Raw genomic sequence first — 15970 nt, 5'->3', positions numbered from 1 at the left:
GTCCCACTGAAGTCCATCGGCGTCTTGTTTGAAGGACATATTGATTATCTTGCCCAGAATCAAAGTAATAGAATTGAGGTAATCTTGATCAGAGCTATGCTGAATGGTCAATGGTGTGCTCTCCAGGTCCATCTTCAATGGACACACCTCAAATAGGCTGAATGTTATGTCCTCTCTGAGATAGTTCCAGAAACCTGCACCTAATAAGCCTGCTTGTGGAATGCCCGAGAGCATATCATGGAGCGAAGCCATTGAGTAAGCACCACGAAGATGCATGTTGGGATCAACATCACCATCAAGAATCTCATATGAACGCAAAAGACACGTCGCAGCGAGGGCTACACCTCGGCTGATGAGCTCATCACCTGCATCCAACGCGATGAGAAATTGGACGCATCGATAATGGTAGAATTCAGCGACTTTGCGAAAACTTGGAGCTGATGTTTTACATGCATGCATTGAAGAGAGTGCGATGACAGCACAGAAGAGAAGAGGTTCGTCTAGGGCGATGGACGGAACCTCAAGGCCAAAAGAGCATGCTGAGTCGCTGAGGTCATACCATTCCGAGATATCAGAAGTGTAAGAATGGAAGAGGCGCGCTATGTTCTGGTCTTGTAGAGCTGTTTCTGGAGAGTCAGGATTTGGCAATTCTTGGTGGTGGACTTTCTGGTCAGTCAGCTAAGTAACTTAGGAAGAGTAAGACAACAGACTGAACCGTGTTGGTTTCTCTGATCTATCGCAGTAAAGACCGCTCGTTGTGCATTGTCCACAGATGGGAAGTGCTTGGTTGCCTGCTGCACGCGTCAGAACAAGGCTTTGGAAATAGCGTCACTCTTACACTTTAGCTTGCGACGACGGCAAGTATTGCTTCGTCTATGTTAGCTGAGAGACACTTTCCCTAGGAAATTAAGCTTACCAAATTCCTTTCTTGGTAGGACGTGGCATCTTCCCATTAGATCCGAGTCATAAGTTGACTACCTTAGGTATGTTGGATGTAGGAGGCAGGTGGATGTTGGTAATAATTATTGGAGTCATTCCATGATTGTGGGGATTGCTTCAATTCAACGTGCGTACAGAACAATACCATAAGCAATTTGAGCCAACATCTCCCGGCTCAAGCGACACCAGATTAAATAGGTATGTCAATTGATCCTCGGATCATTTTCACAGATTCTGATACTCTCAAGCATTAGATAGCCACGAGAAGCAAGAAATCTTGAGACCTCAATCCTAACTAACAAAAATATTTAGGTAAATCATCATAAACTTAGGGCGGTCTTTGAAGAGTTTAGTACATCTATCATCTCTCCTCAAGGCCATAATTCTTTTATTCCCTGAGGGATAATCATTGACAAATCTCTTATCCGAATAACGCTCACCTCATCATGTACCGCGAATAGCCATTCCCAAAGGCCGTGTAAATCCAATCATTAAACAAGAGTCTAGGCTATCTAATAAACTATCCCCATGTCTTCATAACAATATAGTCATCTATAAGAAGTGAATCATAAACGGCAACACCCCACAGGGTTCTCAACATCCCGTCTGCAATAACACGACGACTCGATAGGCACATCCACAAAAGCCATAGCCGTCGTAAGCTGCTGCTTTACGATCCGCGCCTCTCCGTCAAGCCCCAACTTCACTGCACACTCGTGATAGCCGTGGAGGGCCCAGACGTTATTAGGGTGGTGTCTGGCCCTGAATAGCTTGTTATTCAAGCCGAGGTCGGTGCGATATACTTCAGCAGCTTCTTCGATGCGGCCTTGTTCCATGAGGAGAGCGGCGTACGCATGACGGGCGGGTTGCATCCATGCCCACGGCTCAGCGTATCGCAGACCATCATCGAGATCGATTGACTTTCGAAGATGCTCAAAGGCAAGCTCAATGTTGCCTCGTCGGTACTCGAGTTCGCCATCGAGCATGGCTTCGGCCACAGCCAGGACATCGAGGCACTTATTAGGGTACTGTGTACGGGTCGGCGGCACACGAGCTTTAGCAGCGATGAAGAGTTCTCGTTGCTCAGCTGACTCTTCGACATTTCCCAGCGCCGCATAAGCAACACCCTTGGCATAGTGAATCGTCGCGGTGGTCACACAGAGCAGTCTCTGGTCCACAGGAAGCGGCATGTCAATGATTTCCTCCCATTTTCCAAAACGGATCAGAATATGTGGACGAACTGATCGGAAAGTCTCCAGCCAGTCTGCCATTGGAGGCGACTCAATTCGTAGATCTTGGTCTGGAATAGCCACTTCCATTTGGTTCACTGCCTTGATCGAGACACCGTACTGGCCAGCAAACATGGCGGCGTAGATGAGTGAGTGGTAGTCGTGCATGCGGTATATGGTGTAGAAGTCGCCGCCGCCCCGAAGGGATACAAATTTCTCATCAGCTATGACAGCCTTTGCATTGGCAGAGATGGCACGTCGATAGTCTCCGATAAGGATGTCAAGATGCGATGGCATGTGAGCTAGGTGGCCTGCTTCATTCGCCAATCTGCGAAGATGCTCGGCTGCAAGAAGACCCTTTTCAGGCTCAGTTGACATCTCAGTGACGTGAATGTAGGCGTGCAAGAGTCCGATATGCTCATATCCGCCCTCCTGAGCTATACCTCTTTCAAGAACTTCTTGAATCTCGAGGACCTCAGACCCATGTGCAGGCTTCCCTGTTCGAACGTCCCATAGAGCCCAGGGCGTGAGATTCATGAGTGAGTCGGCGTACAGGGTTGCGATATCTAGATCATCTTGGAACTCTTCATAAACAGGTTTCATGGCCTCTGCGTAGGCACTGTTCCAACTCCTAGCATGATTTGTGTCGTTCTCATCTTTAGGATAGCGATGTCGAATGGCGCCAGCAAGGGCTCGTTCAACAGGGCTCGCTTTTGAGGCTAGAGCTTCAGCATTTTTACAGGCTTCAAGACCTTTCAATGTGGTGTGCTTGAGATCGTTGCGGTCGAATGCTTTCCATGGCTTGTTGTAGTTGGGACCAAGAGCAAAGGCAAGGCCCCAATATGCGAGGCAACATTCGGGGTCGATTTCAATGGCCCTTTCAAAACAGCGTTCTCCTTCGGCATGATTGAAAGCGTAACACCAAACGATGCCATCTTCGATCCATCTCTTGGCCTCAGGTTTAGTGGTAGTAACGTCACGAGTGAAGGGCGGGAGAATAAACTCTTGTCCGTGAGAGTCATCTGACTTGTGTGTAGACTGAGATGGCCCCATCTTGAATAAGCCAGGAAGTATAAAATGATGCGTGGCTTTCAGTAGTGAAAACCCTCGCAACTTAAAAAAGGCGTGTTTCGATGGATGTGGACGTGGATGTTGATGGTTGCTGCTGGTCTTCGGGAGATCGCCCTAATAATAACTTGCGGAGTAAGTAATGTTAGCTGAGAATACCCCACTCTTGGCTTGTACCACGTCAAATCAGCAATTAGTGACGTGCGTGTCAATGGCCGAATACGGAGTATAAAAACAAGGTGTAGTTAGATATTAATAAGGTGGTGTTAATTGAGAATAAGGGAAGAATTCTTATAGTCTAGAGCCCAGAGCGAAGAAGGATGGAAGAATCCGAGATAAGACATCCTGCCACTGTAAGCCAATTTATAGAGAAACAGCCACTACGGAGTGTCCGTAATATATATGATTCATACACCGCCGTTGTAAGCTCATGTGATGTAGATATAGGATATAAGGCAGTATGTGGAATTTAGGCTTTTTAGGTTGAAACTATACTAAACTCATCTAAATTGATCCAAGTGTTTCCTTCATTTAGGATCAAGGCTATGTGCTTGTATGATGGCAGCAGAATTGGATGAGCTTAAGCCCGCAAGCCAGGCCATGCATGTTAGTGACTGTCAACATATATCTCGTGGTAGTTGTCTCGCTGCTGAAAACCCAATCATAAGCGCAATGATACTTTGCCGTTGATAAAGCCAAGTTAAACAGAATGAAGCAATTCTGTTGCTGTGGCGTGCGAAGCTCGTATCTAACTAATCCCACGTGGGACAGGTTATGAAAACTCTAAGTAACAACGGATAAGTTATATATATCTCCCCTTTTCCCTGTTTTCCATGATTTCCGGTTTGGTTCAGCCGACTCAGCCCTCAATCATAAACATGAGCAGACATTTCAGACATCTCAGATGTTTACTCAATCGGTTTCGGCGGAGAATCACTCTGAAAGAACCCCGTGGAGATCTCATTTGTCTTCCCCCTGAGATCATCCTAGAAATCGCCGAGCACCTCCCCGATGCCTCGTTAATCTCACTCAGCCTTACCTGTCGACCCTACCACGTTCTGCTTTCAAGATTGACCCGCAATGTTAAACTTGAAGGGCCAGAATTGGAAGACTTCCTGCAGATGCTGGAAAAGAATTGCGCCAGCTCGTACTTTTGCTATACCTGTGTGAGGCTTCACCAGCGGGACCGACGTGGGAAAGTTGACCCCTGTAACTGCGGGAAGTGGAATTGCCGGAAAAACTGTCTTTATCGCTTCAACTTTTATCTGCCGATCGACTCTGGTTTGATAATAAAATATCCCGAGGCGCGACTTATCATGAATCGTCATTTCAACGGCCCTGCCCACGGACTCCCCCTTGATATCCTCAACTACAACGGGGATGTCATTCAATACAGGGGTGGTACAGAACAATGGGCATCCTCTGCTCGCATAATTCAGGACGAACTATTCGTGCAGAGGGCCTTAGTAATATGGCATCCCGGAGACCTAGGGTTGCAAGAACTTGTCGATCGCCTTTACTTTCCTATATGCCTTCATATCAGCAGCAATACTCAACGCCACGAAGCTGGCTATGCAAACAGCGGTATGTATACCTTGCCAGAATTGGTGGAATTATCGAGAGGGTTCAAGTCCTATCATGGCGCATCAGGCTCATGTCCTATCTGCTTTACTGATTACTCCATAACTTTACGTTGGGGAACCCCTCAGAGACAAGGATGGCATATAGAAGTAGTGAGCTACCAACTGCTCGGTTCTTGTCGATCGCCTTACGATTGGAAGTGGAGACTTGCTGCGGAACATAGTACTTGGAACGAACCAAGATGCCGGACTCAGAAACCAGGGCTCGTGCGGCAGCGATGGATGTGTCCAGGTGGCCTCATACAACCAGAGGGAAAGTATGTTGGCAAGGCTCGCCGACAGCACGGCAGTCTACTTGGATCAAGGCGTTGTCCTTGGAGGGCCTGGTGCGGATCTGAACCAGAATGTCAAGAGCACTATGCCGCAGAAGAGAACAACCCACCGCGTGTTGAACTTTTGAGCAATCTCACCTGGTGGTACCCGACTGAAGTTTAGCAGACGAACTGCTTTATCTGGCAGATGCAACGAGAGTGGAGGTCATATTCTTCCAAATCCGCTGCTGCGGTGTCGTTAATGTGAATTACCTCATGATTACGAAACGAGGGACAAATTCCTGGAGAAAAACACCACTATCCAACGCTATACTACTATACACCGAGCTCCGCATTCACGCATACGGCCAGGTCCATCTCCTACAACACCCACTCTTAGCCAAAGAGGTGCTCCTGCTTGGCTCCCTCAGCAGCCTGCAGGTAGCTAACACGATCACGGCAGTAAAACTCGACATTGATCTTGTTGTCGAGGTTGGCCTTGCCGTTGTCGAGACCACCAGCCTTAATGATGATATTGCCAGGCATGACATCCAGGCGAGTGTACAGGCTGGAGCCGCAGTCACAACAGAAGAAGTGGTGGTTTATCTTGCCCGAGGCACCGGTGACATCGTATTGCTTGGGAGAACCTGGAATCTATTAGTGTCTGCTTGGTCAAAAAAACTGTATTGGAGGCAATACCCTTGGTGACGGAGAAGTCGCTCTCAGCGACAACGGCATTGGAAGTAAAGGCACCGCCAGTCCATTTCTGGCAATCAATACAGTGGCATAGAGCCGTAATAGCAGCGTCGCCTATCTAGTTAGATGAATTCGTATTATATGATTGGTTCAAGAAACTTACTGTCGCTCTTGTAAGCGATGGCACCACACATGCAGCTGCCAGTCAGAGCCATTGTATAACAAATTAAGCACGAAGCTAGAGTGTCTTTGGAAAAGTGTAAGTTATCAAGGTGTCTATGAGACAATCTGTGGAGTGAAGAAGCTCTCAAGGTTCTCGGACGTGGGATATATATACCTGAGTAGACCTCCGCATAATGAATGGGGGTCAGTGAGTAATGGTTCCCAAGACTGTCCTAGTCGTTTAAGCAAGAGCGGGAGCTAGTTTGAAATTACTGCATCGCCAAGTGGAGAGGGAGCTATTCAACGAAAAATATCTCCATTCGCCTTGAAGCTATGTCAGAGGTTCGCGGGTAAGCAAGTGAACTCCATTTCCCCGGACGATTCGCATAAGCTTTCGACACCAACAGTATCTATAAAAATATTTACAGACTCGGTCAGCAGGGTCAATTTTGGAATCAATATGTTCATTCAGAATGCAACTATCGTCGGATCCGCGTTTGGAGAGTGGGGAATTACGTATCCGGATAACAGGTTCCCCAGACATTTTACGTACCATGATTGATCGAGGAAAAGGCGGAGGAATTAACTAAGAAGTCCGAAACGAATTGGATCAACTGATTCTCTGGGGAAAGGATCATGAACGCTTGGCGTACAATGCACTACCGACATCCGCTCCCCCGATGTGGGGAATGTCTATAGTCATGAGGAATCATCACCGACGATCTGGAATATGAGATCAAGCACAACGAAGTTTTGGAATATTTCATGAGTTTCATGACTATCTCTGGACTAATATCAAGAACTATATGCGTGCAAAGCTGCACCTCAGTCGTCATTGCAGAACACCTCAACCAGTCATCAATTCTGCCAGGCAATCGACTACATCTATTCCCGCAGGTGAGCAACCTCAGGCTTCTCACTGCTGATCCTACCGGTTTCCTCGTCGTAATGCCCATGGCGGTCAGCGGCCTGTTCCATAGCCCCGTCGCCCATGGCCTCCCTGGCATCAGAGTCATGGGCAACATCGAACTTGCCCCTCAAGTTCTCAGGGCCGATGAACGTCAGAACAATGACGTACACGTACACACATGCCATGAAGATACAGATGACTTTTCCGTAGTCGTAGCGAGTCTGGCCTTCAGCGTTGTCGGGAAGTGGGAAGTTCTCGCCGAGACGGGCCTCGATGGTCGACGAAGCTGAAGACACAAGGTTACCGAGCTGATAGGATGTACCGACGACGAAAGTACGGAAAGCTCCTGGAGATAATTCCATCAAATGGATAGGAATGACACCCCAAGCTCCCTGGACACAGAATTGCTGGAAAAACGCAGCCGCAATAATTGAAGAGTCGCGGACAAAAGTATAGGGATACAGCAGGGCACCGCCAACGATGCAACAAGCGATGATGCTGATTCGACGACCAAGAGATTGGCTGCTGAACCCGACGACAGTGCCACCAAGCATAGCTCCCAAGTTAGCCACAACCTGGGTGACAGTGACCTTGTTCTTGGAAAAGTTGAGCTGGTTCTCCAACATGGTAGGGTACAAGTCCTGGCTACCGTGGCTCATAAAGTTGAAGCCCGCCATGAGAAGGACGAGATATACCAGCAGAAGCCAATGGTGCTTAAGAGCGACTTTGCCTTCTTTGATGAAGACCTTTCCTTTCCCGTCTGCACCAGCAACCTCTCGTGCGTGTTGGCGTTCCTGATAGGCTTGTGTCTCGGGGAGCATCAGACGAGCGATGATGAAGAGAACTGGGGGACAAGCGCCGAACCAGAAGAGAGGACGCCAGTCGTGAGATGTTGTATCGACGAGACCGCGAGCAAATGCAGCGCAGAGAAGGTATCCGAAAGCATACTGCAAAAATTAGATAATGGACTTGAGTGAAGCGGGATGTTGTCACCTACACCTTGCTGGAGAATACCACTCATGAGACCACGGGCCTCCTCTGGACAATCTTCGAGGGCAGTGGCGGCAGCGTTACCATAAAGACCGCCCATGGCAACGCCAAAAAGGGCTCTGCAAGCTAGAAACTGCTGGTAGGTTTGACAGAAACCAGTGCCCTACATCATATTTCGTCAGCGACTGTTGGTTCGGACATATCTCGTAGATCTCTTGGCATCGGGTTTGCCAAGCCCAATGTAACAGGGGTATCTATAGGGCTGTACTCACAAGTTCAAGAACAATGAAGAGAAGGTTGTTGACCACGAATGGCCACTTTCGACCGTATCGATCACTCGCGATACCGAAGGCGATAGAGCCAACGGATCTGAACATGAGAACGAGGGTGATGCCCCATGTAATGTCGGTTTTGGATTTGTCAAAGGTTTTGCTGAGACTTGTAACGGTGAGAGATACGGAGAAGAAATCGAATGCGTCCCATGTCTATATGTCATGAGTTGATCAGTTATCGCCAGAATGGTACAATTGTAAGAGAACTTACCCAAGCTGCGAAGGCGACAAAGAAGAATGCCCATTGTTGGGAGTTCAACATGCGCACGAGTTTGATGGGATTCGGGACATTGTGCATGGGAGGCTTGAGCGAGGAGAATCTTGTGGCTGCGTAACGACCTGGGGACATGCCCTCGTGAGGTGCGCGAGTGTTGTACTCGTCTTGAGTCATGGTGAGATTTTGTTATTGTACAAAAGATTGTAGGAGTAAGTGAAGATAGACGTCTGGGTGACGTTTGTGGAAGTGAACCTCTTGGGCTATGACGGGAGTTGGCGTTGACTGCTATCGACAACGAACTGGTGTAAATGGAAGGAAGTCACCACGATGGATGTCTAAGTATGAAGAAGGTGAGTGAGTGAGTACCTTGTCAGTAAAGACACACAGTCAAAGCTGTTGATCCAAAGACCAACCTACTCCAAGCGCGGATCATGCTCACTTATATACTCTTCCCCATCTCCCCCAACCTGACCAACTCCTCCAAAACTCAATGCACCATCTCCGAACCGTGAGCGAATATCCCACGAACCTATCATGCCCTTACGATACTAGCATAAACAGGGATCAGAAGAGCAGGAGAGTCCCCATAATTCGTAGATTAGAGAATGCCGGTTCCGGAGACGTGATGTTTTGATTCGGCATCTACGAGGTAGTGCTGCAGATCTGGCTCGGTGTTGGGGGTTGCAGAGACAGGGATCTCTGCTGTTGTGTGCAATCGTTGCTACTGTATCCGTAAGCCTGCTAAGATCCACGTCACATCACACCGTGAAAGATTTCCTGTCTCTGTTGTGATATCTCAGCTTGTGTAAGCCATCTCCATCTATGATCAGGTACTCACTCTCACGAACAACTCTCAGACTTGTCCAAGCAACGCAGGTCAACGATATCAAAATGCCTTCTTCTCCCTTACTTACCTTCCACTAGATACCCTGACGTAGCTCCCTTCCCCTCACGACTTTCCAGGCTAGACGTGCCTCCTCCGCACTACCTTACTCAAACCTGGAGAAGCTTCCGGCTTCCTAGGCTTCCTAGGCTTCCTAGGCTTCCTCTATCTCCAAGTCCCTCCCAGTCCCCGCTTCAATCCCGGCACACGACGGCCGATAAAGTGGAGAGAGATGCTCGGAGCTATTCTAGTTCGAGTAAGCGCCTCCTGGAGGAATCGGCAATCCGGCATCTGAAGTGGAGCCCATGTGCCATACGACTTGACTTGATATCACCAGCTCTCTTCACTCAACTCAGCTTGCACTTTTGATCAAGAGCCATTCTACCATTTCGAGGAAGAATACGGGACGAATGACTCAGAGACGCCATCATCATTCGATAGATTCATCCCTAGAAATTAACGTCAGCTTCGTATACCAATTAAACACAAACATCAAGGTCTCCTCCTTCAGCACTGACCTTGAGCTTCGAACCCTCCTCCGCCTCTTACTCCGCGTATCAACCCATGAAAGCATCCCCTCCACAGCTTATGCGTTTCCACAAGCTTGTTTCCCCAGAAAACCCCTCTTACTTACTGTACATCTCAAATCCAGCCCATCACTTACGCCCGCTGATCTCTCTAGCTTGTCTCCTAGCCCTTTTCCAACCCATCGTTTCAAGCTTGAATGTAACCGAAGTCCAACCTCTTGCCGCTCCTTCCAGAAGCCTTCTAGAAGCCTGATCGATCCATCATATCATCACGAAGCCATTCACGTTCCTTTACATCACTCACGACTCCCCGAAATACAACGGCCCCAGTGGAGTTCATGAGCCTCGTTTAAATCTGGTTACCACACTTGCCACGTTATTTGTCATTAACCAACAACTCCATTGCCATCAGTTATCCCCGGCCATATTTCTAATCTCCGAATAATTTTGCAGGTTGAAGATAGTGAGTGAAGTGGATGTGGTTGGTGGTGTCTACGGCCCACTAGCTTACATCCTTCACAACACTCGTGTAATCTGGGTTTGTCATTCAGGGATATAGAGATTCACCCTATCAGACCATGACGGGAGAACTCGGGGCTGGCCCAAGTCAAAGTTCATCTAGAACCCTCGTAGCCAGATACACAACACTAGAACAGGAAGCTCAGATCAACAGTCGTTTGAGCGTTTCCTAGCCTCAAACCAAGATCAACATACTTCGCGTTCAGATCTGTTCTACCCATATCAGGGTTGGTCGCATGCACTTTGCAGCAAGCAGGGGTCGCAACTGTTGGTCTCGAAGGAAAGGAAAAACGCTGATTTCTTAGATATATCGACTGGGTACCTCTAGGTACCAAAAAAGACTCTCCCCAACGCCCTTCCAGGGTATATTGGGTATTCCTTCGCAACGCAGTCCTACAAAAACCCTGGCAAGTCTCTTGTTAATGCACCAATCCCCCAACTTCACCATTATCATCTTGCATTTGCCCAAGCTATGATCCCAATCGCTAAAGACCCTCATTATCTCCGTTGAAAATTATTCATAACCTCGTGTCTTCCTAAACACCTCCGCCCATGAAAGCCGCAAGATCGTCCAGATCAAGGAGTTGTCGCTCAAAGGCTTGGCAAAGCTCTGGTGCAGTCATATCCTGGCTCGTCGTCTGTCCATCCTGGGGAGGCACAATCCCATTTGCCATTTCTGGGCTAGGTTGCTGTTTGATATCGGGTACTGTTCCGTGGATTGTATTGGACGGCGGTGGCGAAATTGTGGTGGGCGTGGATGCTCCTCCAGAACCGTTGATAGTTGTAACGCCAGGTCGCCTTGCCAGAACTACAGGAGGCTCACTATCGCCGCGAACAGACTCTGAGACAGATCGAGGGTTGCCTTGGCCTGAGACGCTACCTGCATGGTTCGTCTGCTGGTCATAGTCCATCGCATCCGGGTTGGTATCGGCGTTGGATGAGATTTCGTCCTTAACACCTACAGCGTGAGATGTCGAGCCATGGCGCAAGGAGCCACCATTAGCAGCTGCAGCATCGTTATTAAGCACCCTTTGCATGACGGTGAGGTGTCGAAGCCAGCTGCCCATCAGAGGCCAGTTCTCAGTACCATCACTCATAAATCGTAAGCCATCCTTGACAATGTGAGCGGCGGTCTCGACAGCGTTGGGCGGTGTGAGGCCCTTGAGAGAAAGGTAGGCAACAGTGGCGCTGGCTGTAAAAGCTGAAAACAGCATGAAGATCGGAAAGCAAGGGGTGTGGTCCTTCTCAGAACCTGCCTCGACAGCGGTGAGTAGAGAGATCGTGCCGTGACAGGAAGTAAAGAGCCGATCAATGATATCGTGACATCGCGCGTTGAGGCGGAATGACTCCAGGTTGAAGTTGACTGAGGTAACTTCCTGCAGCAGGCGCCTTCGATGGACAAAGATCGTTGCGCAATGTAGAAGGCAGTGAAGCATGGCAAAGGTGTAGCCAGAGCCCATCGTCATATGGAGGTTGATCTGGCCCGGCTTGTCCACGAACTGCATGGGCAAAGAAGCTCGGAGACCCTCGATCTTGGCGATTAAATCGCCACATTCCTCCTCGCGGAAACTCGCGAGAGTAGTAGTGGTAAGCATTCCAACAACGTCACGCCAGATTGTCGATGCTAAGACTATGTAACCAAACTCTCCGATCTCAGATGGTGGTTGGCCAGGTGGAACGGCAGTAGGATCAAGCTGCTGTCGCAGGGTCTTAACAAAGACAGCGTTACCAAATGCAAAGTTGATGTCGGAGCAAGGCAAAGGCACATCTGCGGTGTCGAGGGGTGACAGTGCTGCAAAACGTCCCGGTGTGCTAGTCAGAAGGCAATCCAAGATGTAGATAAGCCAAACAGTACGCCGAAGAGATTCATCCCGCAAGAACATATCACCATCGGGGGACGCATGATGGCTGTTCAAGATGCGATACATCTGAACCATGCGTGCCGCTTGCCCCAAGTAGATGTAGGCACGAACGGCATTCCGCGAGCCCCATTCGTGGATAATGATCAAGCACAGAGCCTGGATGTCGACGAGGTTAGGATGGTCCAAGTTTTGGTTGATGAGGGTCATAGCCTTGGCAGCAAATGTCTCTGCAGCTTGAGTAGGACCTCCATATCGGCGGATCAGACTCGGAGAACTCCTGGAGACAGCATCATGTTAGCAGTGGGGACTTGGCACGAAAATGACGTCTAGATCAGTGACTCGAGGCATCGCGGCCATCATGATTAAGAGAAAACAGACTGTGATTCGGAATGCCGTGATTCGGGAAGCCTCGGCTCAAATCCGGTCTACGGCGTGTCGAAGCTCAAACCGGTGCGACCGTCACCGGTCGGTGGATCCACATACCGGGGAGTGAGCGTGAGGGATAATTTGACATGAGGTAACAACAAAGCAAGAGTAACGTACCTGGCGGCACAAGTCAAAAGACCATAGACCAAAGCAGCATCCAAAGATGCGCTCTTCAGCTGTTGTACAAAAGAGGGCTTGTGAAACGCAACACAGGCTGGAAATGTTTTCGATACAACACGTTCACACTCGGCGATCAGTTCGGGTGTGAGCCTAAGTGCTGCAGTTAGCAAAACTGAAGGAAACATAGACTGCGAATGGGGTCTAGGGGGTGGCACGGCCCGCGTCAACTTCGAGGACCAGCACTTCAATGACCCAAGAATCAAGAAAAGCAAGAATCCAGAAAAGCTCCGGCGTGTATCATCGAGAGTTTGACTCAAGATTTTAAAAAGCACAAAGAGCAATGAGATATTGACAACAGAAGCCGACTCAATTTATCTCGAAAGATACAGCTCTGGAGTTTCACAGAAGACTTTGATGAGAATTCTCGGGGGCTCCCCGTAAGCCGACGGCGATAAAGTGGGTCGCGAGATCGGGGAGAGCAACCAAAGAAACGCGGGCGCGGGTGTGGTAATGAGAAATGGGAAGCAGGGCAGGGATACGGGGGCCGGCTAAGGGGCTGATGGAGGCATGTCGAGTGGGCGGCTAGCCACTCGGACAAGACGAAGAAGCCTGAGTGTGCCAAAGTCTCATGATGAGACGAGACAGGGAAGCGAGGCCAAGATGACTCGTCTGCCGATCCACCCGGAGCAGTTTGACAAGACAACTGGAAGATGCCGCATTTGTCGGAGCTGTCTATGCTGACGCGCGAGAGTGAGGGCTGTGATAAGATCCGAGTGTGGGGAAATAGGATGTCGGAGAATAGCAACGGCAGAAGAAATAGGACAGAAACAATAACACCAACGGAAATGGACAACTTACTTATCAGAACCTGTCTGGACATGACGAGCAGCACTGGAGCCTACCACGGGCTGTCGCGTTTCAGCAACAACGCCAGGTCCTGCAGCAGGAAGACTGTCGCGAGGTGGCCGATGAGGATTGGCGTGTCGCGCTGGGCTTTGGCCGTGGTGATGAGCCATGCTCTCTGAAGGCAGATAGCAGTCATGCATTCCCTTTGCGCAGTTCTTGCATGGTGCTCTACCATTTTCATAGACGCATTTTGTCTTGCCTTTGCGACAGCGCACGCAAGCACCTCCAGCCCTGAGGGCGGTAGAGCGTACAACGCCAGACGACATTGTCGGCGGCGGCAGACTATTGGAATTGTGAGTCTGAGGAACGATTGACGGCTGTAAGGGTACTGGTAAGTGAATGCTGCTGAGGATGGTGGAATGGCAGCAAAAATGGTTGATGAAAGGAAGAAATTCTCGGGGTGGACTCCGTGTGAAAATAACGGCAGAGGACCGGAGGGCCCCGTGTGAGGAAGGAGGAGGCAAGCGAGGCCGAACGGAAGGCACGCGCGAATTTGGGGGATTTTCGGGCGGCTGAATAAGGCGGGAGCCCACTACCACGACTTCCACATAGAAAGTGGTAAAAATTGAAGAGAAAAGCAAGACAAAAAGTCTGTTGCTGCAGCGAGTTCAACAGAAGGAATAGCTTACGCACTCGTTAGGAAAGTTGGTAGGCGAAAACAACCGAAATGGCGGCGCCGTGCGATCGGATGAAGGAGATGACCCAAGCCCCGGGGCGATCAAATTGGGTCGGAGAGCCTCTACCTAAGTCCGGCTGTCCAGGCAATTCGCACACAATGTCCAGACAACAGGAGAAAAATGAGAATAACAGTCTCAGACTACTATCGAACAGTAGAAACAAGACCTTTCACAAAAAAATATCGCGTGTATGGGGCAAGATGGGAGGTAGTGGAAATGAAGAGGAGAAGGAGGCGGAGGAAGCGGAGGTGACTGGCAAGGCAAGGCAAGGCAAAAGCACGAGAGGGCGACAAAGCGAGCGGACAGGACAGCCTGAAGACAAAGGCAGGAACATCATCAACAAAAGAGGCAGAAGAAACGGGGGACGGAGAACGGGAAACGGAGGAGAGCCACGGGGGTGTGTGGGTCGTAAACCGACAGGGCAGAGGTTGAAAGAAATCCACACCCGAACGTTACAGGCCTTTCCATCACTGAGGGCATAGCTGTAAATCAACTGAGCTCTATCCGAAAGACAAGAATAACACATAGGTGCGCGTCATACATTACAGCGTCTATGTATCGAGCCCATGCCTGAGGAGCATCGAAGATGAACAAAACATCGCGTTTCAACAGGTATCATTCAAGGTGTAGCTATTTTATTGTAACCCCCCATGGAAATGAAGCTTGGAAATCATGCTCGGCCGCTGCCCGTACCGCGAACCAAACTCAGCGCTACGGCCTCTTCGGCATCGGGTTTTCAAGAGGGCCGTAGTGTCATTGCCGTGCAATCACTACAATGACTGAGAAGTCTAACTGGGTATATAAATAGAGGCGCAACGCATCAAGTAAACGATGAAAAGTATTCGTGAGTAGATAGCAGGGGGCTCTCTCAGGCCTTCACATTCTCTTCTTGACAAAGATGGTCTGGTCATAAACATCTCATCCAGCTTCCGGGCTCCATACGCCGACGTTTTAAACGGTAGCGGGGCCACCTACGGGATCGAAACAAAGGAACAAGCAAGCAGCCAAAACGCGGGCGCAAATAAGGTATTCAAATCGCGGCCAGGAACAAGGTACGTACCTGCTGTAGACGCATGTCACACCGTCCTGCGCAGGTCGACCGACGCATGAAATTGTTGCGAGGTTTCATCACAGTCGCTTCGATCTGACTACCTGTCCCCAGAATCCCCAGGACGGATCACAATGAGCCTGTCATTTGAAAGACAGCTTGGTTGATGTAACCGCGGTGCATCAGCGGCATCATCGTCTGCAGGGCAGAGATGGGTCGTTTTTCGGTTGTTTTGGCGACGCGCCCCAAGCATCGGTATATCCGGGGTATCGGTAACGTCGGAGTCCATCCAGCATTGATTAAGCTTCATGTCCCTCCGATCATCACATATCGACCTTTGTATAAAGAGAAGACGTGCGTTCATTTAAGAAACACAGTTCTTGTTTCCTCGCCCGAACTCCAAGGTTGTGAAACCCGTAAAAGCTGGTGGCGATGCCGATTTTATTCGCGCCGTCACCGGGGCCTAGTGGTTTTCATTTCCCCTTCCCCCAGGCCGAATCGCCCGAGGTTTTCCCCTAATAAGATTCGCTATTCACCGCCGATGTTGTTCCCCGGACATCCACCACAG

General features: G+C 49.5%; 4 protein-coding genes across 4 annotated transcripts; all 4 read right to left on the bottom strand.

Moving 5' to 3' along the window:
- Positions 1–1505: 1505 nt before the first annotated feature.
- J7337_011671 (uncharacterized protein) lies at positions 1506–3221 on the bottom strand (the record flags this gene model as incomplete). The annotated part of the gene is made up of 1 exon (XM_044829207.1): positions 1506–3221. One exon carries the CDS (start codon positions 3219–3221, stop codon positions 1506–1508), a length of 1716 nt encoding a protein of 571 aa, XP_044675882.1.
- Positions 3222–5523: 2302 nt separating this feature from the next.
- Positions 5524–6038, bottom strand: J7337_011670 (uncharacterized protein; the record flags this gene model as incomplete). The annotated part of the gene is made up of 3 exons (XM_044829206.1): positions 5524–5774; positions 5827–5937; positions 5987–6038. 3 exons carry the CDS (start codon positions 6036–6038, stop codon positions 5524–5526), a joined length of 414 nt encoding a protein of 137 aa, XP_044675881.1.
- An 832-nt stretch (positions 6039–6870) lies between these two features.
- On the bottom strand, positions 6871–8608 carry J7337_011669 (uncharacterized protein; the record flags this gene model as incomplete). Its single annotated transcript, XM_044829205.1, has 4 exons — positions 6871–7842; positions 7893–8048; positions 8158–8370; positions 8429–8608. 4 exons carry the CDS (start codon positions 8606–8608, stop codon positions 6871–6873), a joined length of 1521 nt encoding a protein of 506 aa, XP_044675880.1.
- A 2291-nt stretch (positions 8609–10899) lies between these two features.
- On the bottom strand, positions 10900–13943 carry J7337_011668 (uncharacterized protein; the record flags this gene model as incomplete). The annotated part of the gene is made up of 3 exons (XM_044829204.1): positions 10900–12502; positions 12898–12921; positions 13630–13943. The coding sequence occupies 3 exons, from the start codon at positions 13941–13943 to the stop codon at positions 10900–10902; spliced, it is 1941 nt and encodes a 646-aa protein (XP_044675879.1).
- Positions 13944–15970: the final 2027 nt, after the last annotated feature.

This window comes from Fusarium musae, chromosome 9 (genome assembly GCF_019915245.1).
Source record: "Fusarium musae strain F31 chromosome 9, whole genome shotgun sequence".
Lineage (NCBI taxonomy): Eukaryota > Fungi > Ascomycota > Sordariomycetes > Hypocreales > Nectriaceae > Fusarium > Fusarium musae.
Note: the sequence above shows the minus strand (reverse complement) of the source record. Positions and strands in the feature narration are given on the sequence as shown.